Consider the following 11,881-nt stretch of genomic DNA (forward strand, 5'->3'; position numbering starts at 1 on the left):
ACACTCAACATGACATCAAAGTAATTTAATAATCAAAATTAAATTCAACAGGGCCAGCTCTCCTTTTTTGGATTATTTTTTGGGTTTGTTTATAGAAATCAAATGGTGTATCTATATAACTAGTACTAAAAATGAGTATTCCCTATAACTAAATACCTCTAAAATATTTGATTTTTAAATTGTTATGCCTGTACTGTACCTATGAGTTAGGTAATAGAAATTTGGGATGTTGTACATTGTTATTATGTTTAGTTAAAATTTATCTTTGGCCTTTCAAAAGATGAGCATTGTTTATATCTTAGTGTAAGATTTATTATTAGAAATATAATTAAATTCATACTATATTAACTATAATTAGAATAATATATATATATATAAAAAGGAAGCTGATTAGAATAGAAAAATGAAAATATATGGATGGTTTTAGAGTTGTCTCACACAAATAAACAAAGAAATTAGGAATGGTATTTAAGTAATGTTCCGAGTACCAACTAACTTTTGGTCTAGTGGCATTATATTTTTCCAAAATTTTGATAGAAAAAAAAAAAAATCTCTTCCCAAAATTGAAAGAAGTCCCAAGTTCGAACATCTCCCTCATTATTAAAAAAAATGTAAATTACGTGAAAAGAATATTGTTCGGATATTACCATAAAAATCAAACACCTTAATATTTGAAAGATAAACTTTGACTGTCAAACGAAAATTTGCTAAATACTATGTTTCAAGAAAGGCCAAAGCAGCTACCTTATATAATTAAGGATATACATGGACTACTCTAGACACATTGCATCTGGAACAAATTACACAATATATTTATCTGTCATATGTATAATGCATTTCACTAAATTTGGTCCTCCAAGTCCAAGCATTGTTTTTGACATTGGAAAAGCAACAAATTACTCAAAATTAACCCCTTAAATTCAAAATAAGAAAGTGCAGTCACCAAACCTGTCTTAATTCTATGTCTCCAACCCAGATACAATTTTTACGCCAAATCTAAGAACTCATGGCATGTAAAATTCATTTCACTAAAATTGGTGCTCCAAGATTTTTATTAGTCCTTGCAATACCAACAAAATATCATGCCATTACCCCCTCCAAATTCAAACATTACAAGGGCAATAACGTAGTTTTGACTGAGCACAGACTTATTTTTATTTTGGTAAGTAGAGCACTCTCTTAGCAAGCCCAGCACTCAAAACAAGCATTAAAGCGCCAATGGTGTCTCAAGCTTTTAGCTTTGTGTATAAAAATGGGGTGTTGGTTTTGTGGAGGCACAACCCAAAAACACCCAAGTACAGTAGAGATACTGTACCGGATTTGAGAACCCAAGACTGAATCAAAATTCATAATTTTGGTCAGAATACGAAACTGCCCATTTGTAGCTCTCTGCTTGCATGCCCAACACTTTGCCTTAAATCCCTAAGACTTGCCTGTTCTGAGTTGGTAGCTTTGTCACTTTTTGATATTTGGGGAGTTATAAAAAGGGTCTAAGAGCTTGCAGTGCAATTCTGCGTTGGGTTTTCTCTTGAGGGTCTTTGAGTTTCTCAAAAACAAAAGAGAAAGGAAGGGTCTTTTAGCTCTTACAATGTCTTCCTCTGAGCAAGAGCTTGAGGAGCAGCTTAAGGAGACTGGAAATAGTCTCCTGAACACTCCTTCCGCCACTGATGAGCTTCTCAAACTTCTTGATGTAATGCCCCCTTTACCCTCTCTTTGTATTGCATTTTCGCACACAATATACATGCTTACTGGGTTATTTTTTGCTGTGATGAAATTCTCTGGAATGCCGAGTGTATGAAGGCTGGGAGTGGGTTGATCATCATGAATTACTGACTGGGAGTGTTTTATAGGTTTTTTTCTTCTTCTTCTTTTGAGTGTGTGCATCCGGTTTTCTTTTGGGTTAATTGAGTTCATTAGAATACAAACGAATGATGACTTGAGATGGGTTGATGATCATTTTGTGAATTCTTCGAAGTCAGGGTTACCATTTGTTCATTGAAAGTTTTTTGGTTTTTTATTGCGGTTTTAGTTTTCATTTATTTGTTTATTTGGGTTAAAAACCAAATCTTTTATGAAGGGAAATGTGGTTTCAGTAATTATGAGGGCTTTGTACATGTTGATGTTTGTTTCCTGTACTCAGAGTTGTGGTTTAAATGAACGTCTGAGTTTTATTTTTCAATTGCTTATATGTAATCCTTAATTATTTGACTGGCTTGATGGTTATATGTTAAACCAATTGCAAGCTGTTTTCTAGCTATGACTTTTCGTTTTTGAATGTTTAGATGTGCACTGTTGCTTAGTACAAGATGGTGTGTGCCTCTATATGTGTTGAATGGCTTGATGGTTAAATGTTAAACCAGTTGTGAGCTGTTCGCTGGCTATGATTTTTCATTTTTGAATGTTTGATTTATACTGTTGTTTGTCAAACGATGGTGAATGTATACTGTTGCTTATTAAAAGATGTTGTGTGTGGTGTATAGGCGTTTGCACCTTCTATGACCTTATGTGAATTCTTACTTCTGAAACTAATGAGTTCTATACATTTCTAATAAGTAGCCACTGAGCATTCTTAGTCAGATTTGCGATTGTATGTGATGGTTAAATGTAATGATTATTATGATATATATGCTTAAATGTAACTAATCTGAAGTTCGAATCTGTTGCAATGCAAATGTTTGAAGTTATGTTAAACATAGCTATATCTGATTTTTTGTTTGTTTGTACCTTTATCGGTTTTACGATTGACAATACCTGACATCCTCTGTTTCATTCTGTCTTTTAGGACGCTAATGATTTGTTGGACAATGTTGAGCAAGGACCACCCAGATCCATGCAAGATGCACTTCTACCCTTAATGAAAGCATTAATTTCTAATGAACTGTTGAGGCACTCGGATGTGGATGTGAAGCTTTCTGTTGCATCTTGCCTTACTCAGATTACAAGAATAACAGCACCGGATGCCCCATATGATGATGAACGGATGAAGGTATAACAGCTCCAAGATTCTAAGTAATCATTAATCACTTCGAAGTTCTACAACTTGTATCATCAAATGCTCCTGTTTTAATTTTATGGGCACTTAGGACTTCATTTCCTGTTTATTGGTTGCACAGGAAATCTTTCAGCTGATTGTAGCATCTTTTGAAAATTTGTCACATGAGTCCAGTCGTTATTATACAAAGGCAGCTTCCATTCTTTGTATTGTTGCGAAGGTCAGGTCAAGCTTGTTGATGATGGACCTTGACTGCGATGCCTTAATTCTCGAGATGTTTCAACATTTCCTTAAAATAACAAAGTAAGAGCTTTATCGATGCTGTTTAAAATATTACTTATTGACTTCTCTTGCGGTTCTTTGCTGGAAAGTGCTTTGTGGTTGTATCGACAGCAAAACATATTGTAAACTTTCATTATGGACTGAAGTTTGAAAAGAAGTTGTTTAATTTGTGTTCCTAATGAGAGATCAAGAATTTGAACATCCTTTTCGTTTTTTGTTTATAACTTATTCATTTAAACAATACTTTATGAAAATAAATAATCTCTGTGTCTGCGGTGTGTTCTGATTTTCATAATAACTTGGAGCTTTGGTTTTCTATTTCATTTTACATGAGTTCATTTATTTTTTGCAAATAATTTACAACTTATGGCGTCTTATTGCTTAATGTTTAGGTCCAACCTTCCAGATGCTGTATTTTCAGCCATGGAAAGTATTATGACAATGGTTTTAGATGAAAGTGAAGAAATTCCCTTGGATATTCTAAAAGCTCTTTTATCTAGTGTTAGAAAGGAAAATCAGGATCAGGTAATACTCTTTGCCTTTACATCTTGTTTTGTTTTTCTATGTTCCTTTTTTATTTTCCTACCATTCCATTTTGTTTATTTAAGAGTGTATGCCCTTTACCCATTGTTTCAGACTGTTTCACCTATTTCTTGGAAACTGGGGGAGAAAGTTATAGAGAATTGTTCTGCTAAGCTTAAATCTTATCTCGTGGAAGCAGTGAAGTCCACGGACATTGCTTTGGACGATTATGCTGAAATTGTGGCTTCTGTATACCAAAATGGATCTGATGCCCTCAAAAATGATAATGACAATGATTCTGGGAAAATTCTGGTATGCCAAACTTTGATATTGTCAGCTCACTTGCATGTTTAATAAGTTTAGAGTACAGTGTATGGATTTTTTTGTGTGTGTTTTGCTGATTCTATTTCCTTGTTCTTTGTATGTTTTTTTAAAGCTGAATTCAAAGCCCGAATTTTCTTATTAATTAAAAAAATAAAAATGAAATGGCTGTTCTTATGTATTCATGTTCTCTCTCTCTCTCTCTCTCTCTCTCTCTCTCTCTCTGAGGTGATCATAGCATCAAATCCTTTTGAACTAGAAAGCTTGTTGTCTCCTAGTATTCAGTATCCCATGATCCATTTTGTGCACTCTGGTGTCTGCTGTTTGAGTAGTATTAAAAATATATTGTCGGACCATAGTGAAAGTAGAGACTAACGTGGTTACCAGAAACAGATGATTACACTGAATTGATGATGCTAGTGAGGGACGGACCTATGCACATGCTAACCTGGGCTATAGCCCAGGTGATTTGATTTTTTATAGCCCAACGTTAATATCCCAGCCCACCCAAGTGCACCCCACACACCCTCACTCAAGAGCTGCTTCACTCTCCTCAGCGCAGCTGCTATATCTACTTGCTCATCAGTGCCCATGCACTCAACCAACCTCTGCTCATCCAACGGTTGGTTTTTAAAAAGTATTACTCACACTCATTGAAGCTGCTCCAACTACTCAAGCATGATTCGATACTATTAATGCAATTCATACCATGGCAATTTTTTGAAAATTAATGCCAACTTCAATTTTCTTTCTTTTTCTAAAATTTTTGTACTATTCAATTTTCCCTATAAAACCCACCTATTTCTTCCAAATTTTCACACCACCAAAATCATTTACCACTCTTAATTTTGCTTAGTCTTTTACTCACAAAATTATTTATTAATTGCTTGTATGTTTTTTTTATTAATCTCACAAACATCGTTATGAATATATTATTTATTAGTATATGTGTGAGAAACTTCCTTCCCCTTTAAATGTTGTTTTTATTTAAGGTTGTACTAGATGCATTTTGAGGGGCTCATTATGTCTCCTTGTGTCTTTTTTTTTTTTGGTTATCAATGAAATTCACTCGTACTATCAAGTAATCTATCCTTTAAGTAGGTTTGTATGTAACGTAAATTTAGCCCACCTCATTTTGAAATCCTGAGATTTGAATAAAGACAACATGATAGTCAGCCGGTTGTATTGATTCTGATTGCACACAATACACAAAACAATTGTTGACATTCTTGTTGAATGAAATAAAACCATCCTGTGCTGTCTATCTAGTTATTCTACTTTGTACGTAGCGACCTAGTTATTCTACTTTCTATGTAGAGACCTAGTTATTCTACTTTCTAGATAGAGACCTAGTTATTCTACTTTCTAGATAGAGACCTAGTTATTCTACTTTCTATGTAGAGATTGTTTGAGAAATTGGCATAGCACTGCTTAGCTTTAATTACATGACATTAGAAACAAATCTTAGGAGGAATGTTGTATGATATAGCTTATAATATACTTCTTTGTGCATAGGTATTTGTGTGTTGAAGTGGGTCCATTGTCTATGCATGTGATTAGAAAAATAGATTGGAAGTTCTGAACGATTTGCAATGTCATGCTTCAGGAAAATGAAAACAAGTTGATGAAAAGGACTTCGAATGAAGCATCCAATTCCCATGTACGTGACTGTTATGCTCTTTCTATATTCCCTCTCTTCTCTCTCTCTCTCTCCCCTTCTCCCCCCCCCCCCCACCCCAATTTGCATTAAGTGGAACTTACACTCACCCACAAAGAAACTTCTCTGTTAAACAGGTGACAGAGGGACTTTCATTTGCTGAGATACTGGATGCTTACCAAAAGAGGGGAATTGCAGCCCCCGGTGCTGTTAATCCTAGAGAAGCTGGCAAAACTGTGGCTGCTTCTACTAAGGATGAACACAATGTCAGACAAAAAGTTTCTAAACAATTACAGCATTGCCATCTTACTAAACATTCCAAGTGTATTGATTCAAGAGATGGTGCTCAACTGGACAATTCGGGCTCGCTGAAGGCTACCAAATCAGAAGTTGAGCCATACTCAGGTCCCAAAAAGAGAGGGCGGAAGCCAAATTCTTCAAAGAATTCAGAGGAAGGCCATGACCATGCTCAACCTAACAATTCATTCTCTCCGAAGGCTGTCAAATCAGAAGTTGAGCCATACTCAGCTCCCAAAAAGAGAGGCAGGAAGCCAAATTCTTTGATGAATCCAGCAGAAGGCTATGACCATTCTTGGATACATACTGGGAGAAAAACTCAAAAACGCAGAAAGTCTAATGACAAGGGATCTGATGCTTCACCTGCTGAAGGTCGGCTTCATGGAAAGGCTGCTTTGCATTTAACACTTGAAAAGGTGACTGAGCCACCAGGTTTAGAACCTAAACCTGAAGCAGACATTGGAGCTTCTTCTCCGCTTCCTCAAAATAACCCTCCTGGTGGAACCCAACGCAGAAGGGGTCGACCAAAAAAGCAGGTTGTGGCCGATCATTCAGCTAACCGTGGTCCCCTATTTGCTGTGAGGCGAGAGTTCTCAAGTACTCAGGCTGAGGAGAGAACTGCGCAAAAAACAGATACCCATCTGACTCAGGGATTTAAGGAGACCAGTACCTTTGAAGCAAAAGCACGGAGTCATCCTAGAGCTCTAGAACGTGCTGAAAAGACAAGCGAGCAGTGCTTGCTTGCTTCCACACCTGTTGTCACAGATACGGAAGCTGCCATCCCCTTTGATCCTGATGAAAAACCACAGCAACAGTCAGCTTTGGATGTTGCATATGGGAGTACCAATGATCAATCATATGTCCGAACGGGTACTAAGACACGTAAGGGGAAAGCTACTTCTAGTAAGGAGAGTACCGAAGCATCTGGTAGCAAGGTACTTCATTACTTCTTTAACGTTGATGCAAAAATAAATAGATATTGGAATTTTAAGCTGTCACCTGTAATGGCTTTTTTCTTTCTTCTGTTGTGCCAACTATCCATTTTTCAGAAGATTTCTAAGTCCGCAACAAAGTTGAGTGAAGATAATGAAGGAACACATAAACTGTTTCTGAAGAGGAAGTGTACCATTGAAAAGGAAGAGGTAAGACATTTTAATTTCATTTGCAGTTTACAATTCGGCCAGTTATAGTTTGGTGCTCACTCATATTTTGAACATTTTTCTTTCTTTTAACTAGAAGTATACTGTGGGTACTGGTCTTTTTTCTGTGGTCATTCAGCTCAACTGTTATCCGTATGAAGCTTTGTCACTGGATAATTTGTAGTGAATAATTAAAATTAATAAATGTTGAAAATATTGCTTACATTACATGTTGTAATGTGTTAAACACAAACAAATTTGGGTGGCCCATATTCTGTGTTGGCCCAACTTTACACTTGAATTTAGTAGACCCTATTAGAATCGTCCTGTAGATGAAGCGTGCAAATGAACTATGTTCTTAATAGAATAATCAGACATGATACACCTAAGTATAAATCTCAGTGACTCATACTAAAAGGTGTTCTCCATCTCTTCCCCTTTCTCATCTTTTGCTGGAAGATATGGAAAATAAAATGCTATTTATGTACTCCTTTTAATCTTTATATGTCATGATGATCAGTCCAACAATAATGGACTAATAATAGTATGAACTAACACGGAAGTCAGAATTTTTATTATATGAGGGCAGAATTTTAAATATGTTCTAAAACCTTGGTAATTTGAGCTTAGTGGTGGCATTATGTAAATAATTGTATGCTTTGTTTTGATTGATGACTATGAAAGTATTGAACTAACCCAATGCATTTTAGTAAGAATTTTGCTTCTTATAAAAATGCTTTTTCCCCTTTCTTTTTCTTCTTATGCACCTTAATTATATCTATAAAAAAAAAACAGAAACAGTCGGGTAGGGGTAGAGTCTTAAGGTTGCAAACTGTAGATGTAATATCTTAAGAAGCTCACATTGGATTTGGGACTGTTGTGTACTTTCTGAACTTGGGAATCCTCCAAGCTTAACACGTATCCCACTTTGTATTTATGTTTGTTGTAACTGGAGAAGTAAAATAAGGAGTTTGCATGGATTTGGAACCGTGGTGTACATTTTCTGAACTTGGAAAGTCCTCTAAGCTTATTCATGTCTCCCTGTAGTTATTGTTGTGCCAATAGTTACATTGTTGGGATGATATTGTTACACATTCATTTCAATAAAGTTGTTTAACCTTACTAATCAATTATCACTAAAAGCGGAAATACAACATCAAGTCTTTCATCTTAACTATTGTGTTCTGTTACGAAGTTGCTAAAGTATTGTGTTTTACTACATGTGGAAATAATCACCTTCCTTTATCATGAAAATGCTTCAATTGATATGTTGCTTGCTTCATTTACTCTTAAATTAAGCTGGTGGTGGATGCTTTATTGAATACCATAGGTCCACTTTTCCTCCTGATATATCTAGGAACTGTGCAACATGCTAGACATGTATTTTCTGTTAGTGAGCAATTGATTACTTTGTCCTTACTACTTTTTGTGTATTGTTTTAAGAACTTGCTTCCAGGTATGATATTTCTGTTTGTTCTAAGTTCTAACCTCACACATACATATTTTGTAAATTAACTTTTCCCCTTCAGGCGTCTCAAATGCCTGATCTTGATGAGCGATTGGTTGGCAGTAGAATAAGGGTTTGGTGGCCAATGGACAAAGCGTGAGTATTGCAGAACTGATAATGAAAATGTCATACTATAATATTATTGTTCATTAGTCATTATTTACTTTCATATACCGTCAATAGGGTCCATGCCTTTGCTAGTTAGTTCCTTTAGGACTTGCAAACATAAGATACCAAAGAAACTTTTGCTATAATTAAAAGGCTCCTTGAAATTTAGTTGATTCGAGTGGGGAGTAAAAGTTCGCTTGGTTTAGGGGTTTATTATCTTTAGCTTGTTTGCCATCACTCACAACATGTTTGGGGAGTAAAAATGGTGATTGTGATTCTTTGGTTTACTGTCTTTTGGATTGGTATTGTTTGCTGAGAAACCATATCAAAATCTGTTGTTGACCTGATACAAGGAATCATTAGTTTAACATGAATTGTAGGAGGTTTCCATGTGTTATTTTATTATTGGTTCTGATCATCACTAGACACCCCATTGTTGAAATTTCTGGCTTCCCAAGTTGCCAAAAGATCCTGAATCCTCTTCAGCTACTGTTCTATTCTTCATGCCATTTATTCAGTGTTTTTCTTTGTAAGCCCCCACTAACGTCTGTATCACCGGAGTAATAATCAGAATTGATTGTTTTCTTGCATGAAATTTCTTTCTGTGCAGGTTTTATGAAGGTGTTGTTTCTTCTTACGACCCTGCTAAAAAGAAGCACTTGGTGAGTTGATTTTATGGTCTTCATATTATATTGTATGTCTTCTGTTGTGTATCGTAAAGTGAGTTGAAACTGTTGGATTGATTATCTCCCAATACCAGTGTCTTTGAGTTCTAGACCGTGATCTCCTTGGCCCTCTTATACTCTTTGTAGTAACATCAACTTTTCACATGATCTGATCATCCAGCCTGGCGTCTCCCATTTAACCCCAATTATGGTTCCTTTCATATTTTTTCTCGACCATTATGCATATTGTTGTTTTAAAATGTTCCGCTTCTTGCACAGGTGTTGTATGTTGATGGGGATGAAGAAAATCTAAACCTCAAAAAGCAACGTTGGCAACTGATCGATGATGTTTTACCAGATGTATGTATTGTAGTTTAAATTGTACTTTTCTTTTGTCTATAGTTTTCACTCATTTGTTTTTAATTTATTCTAAATTTAATTATCCTGTGTAATTTTTGCTGTAGTTTGAACAGGTCCAAATGGAGAATCTGCCAAAACCTGAAGCTTCTTCTGATACGTAAGCATTATTTTTTCAAACAGTATCATTGCAGTTCATAGAAAATTCAGTTTAGTAGTTGTGCTTGTGCTTCTGAAAAGTGTCTTTTATAGTAAAGCTGATCATTGCAAAATTAATTTTTTTGGGCTGCTTTTTGACACCTATGTGAACCAAAAGCAATCCTTCTAGTCGTATTTATTCCTCAAGTTCCCTTGTTATGTTCTGGACAAATCCTTGGATTTGATTCTTTTGGGTTTGCACAACTATACGGGCAAGGTTTTTCTTCAATATTTAGCACAACTATATGACACTAATTGGCTCCCTTACTTGTGAGACTTTTGAAAAGTTTTGTGTCACTGTAATTTTTTTGTCATTTTTTTCCTTCCTGTGTTTAATATAATGATGCAGATGCGCATTGCATACTGATTACAGACTATAATGTTCTAACCAAAGAATCAATGCAAAGGGCTTGATTTAGTTGACTCCAGAAATGCAAAAAAGAACACCTTTAAATTCAATACACCCAAAGTTCTGTGAAGAGTGTACATTGCTCACAAATCACTGTTTCATCCTAAATGGTTGATATCATAATTGCCTTGTCTAGCACTTTGTTGCTGCTTCCATGTACATGTACGTTTTATCTTATGTACCATTCGGTTGTGCATTTTGATCAGACCACAAAAGAGAAAACGGAAAACAAAATCAGAGACATCTAAACAAGAAAACGCTGGGTTGTCCTCGAAAAGGTTGGTTTGTACTTTGTATATTTTCTTCCTCAAAAAGGTTAATTAGACCTTTGCCCGGAGGATGCCACGTGAGCATTCAACCAACAAGTCTGCAGAGAAGTTTGGTGTTGGTGGTTTTCATATTTTCATGTACTATTATCTGCTATTGCTCCTTAACTGAAACTTCTTTTGATCTTTTGAAGGATATCTAGGCGTGGAGTTTCAGCTGGCATATCCATTGTTGAGTGTATGAAGTCCGGCAGTAAATCTGCAGATTGTTCTACACTAGGTGAGCTTAAAGTTATTAATGGTGAGGAGGATGATCAATCCAAGGAAAATGACAGATTGAAGGATGATGGCCAAGTGTCTGCTGGCAAATTGGAGGCAGAAAAGAAGACTGGTATTGACTCCGCACAGATAGCACCTGAGACTATGACCTCATCTAAGGGAGAGAGTCCCAAACTTGATATTGAACCTTCTGGTGGGGAATGTGCCAAAGAACTGAAAGAATTGAGCAAGTGTGCAGGGAATGCGATCCATCCCTTAACCTGAGTTAGACAAGGCCGTGTATAGAGATGACAAGTAGTGATGGGGAGGCTCAAAAGCACATGATTTTTTCTCTAGTACTGAAAGTGTCGGTTAGTCTCTGTTTTGTTCCTTTTGTAGACACAGAAACATGCACCCGGTGGTTTTTGGCCCTCTGATGTAGGTTTTAAATCAAGTGTCTTTTTAAACTGTTATGAAAGGGCTATTTGCTCTCCCATAGTTTGTGCTTTCCCCATTACCTAGTATGGTTTTTGCCTTCAAACATGAGTACCATATGATATCATATATGAAGTCTTTTTGAGTACATATATGTCTTAGTGCTCTCTCTTTCTCGAACACACACACAAAGCAATATAGATGTAATCTTAGGGATGAATGCTACATTAAACTGAAGTTATTTTAAAAGCAGAAAATGTTGAGAGCTTTTTGCTCATATGATTCAATCTTATGTTTTAAATTTTAAACCTGTGTTTGGATTTACCTTGGACTGGATAGTTGGTCCAACTTAAAGCAAAATACAGGACAAGTTGGTGTTATTTTTTAAATGGCTGGGTTTGAACCATACTCAGACAACAAAGAATAGGCATTGTGAAGTGAGGTCCGTACTACCAGGTATTCCCCCGT

General features: G+C 35.9%; 1 protein-coding gene across 1 annotated transcript; it reads left to right on the forward strand.

Moving 5' to 3' along the window:
• LOC18783827 lies at nucleotides 1,104-11,662 on the forward strand. The gene is made up of 14 exons (XM_020560737.1): nucleotides 1,104-1,690; nucleotides 2,783-2,986; nucleotides 3,114-3,295; nucleotides 3,667-3,799; nucleotides 3,911-4,108; nucleotides 5,724-5,777; nucleotides 5,912-7,006; nucleotides 7,121-7,213; nucleotides 8,740-8,813; nucleotides 9,436-9,487; nucleotides 9,770-9,850; nucleotides 9,955-10,007; nucleotides 10,661-10,732; nucleotides 10,915-11,662. Exons 1-14 carry the CDS (start codon nucleotides 1,589-1,591, stop codon nucleotides 11,261-11,263), a joined length of 2,742 nt encoding a protein of 913 aa, XP_020416326.1. The 5' UTR covers nucleotides 1,104-1,588; the 3' UTR covers nucleotides 11,264-11,662.

This window comes from Prunus persica, chromosome G3 (genome assembly GCF_000346465.2).
Source record: "Prunus persica cultivar Lovell chromosome G3, Prunus_persica_NCBIv2, whole genome shotgun sequence".
NCBI classification, from domain to species: domain Eukaryota; kingdom Viridiplantae; phylum Streptophyta; class Magnoliopsida; order Rosales; family Rosaceae; genus Prunus; species Prunus persica.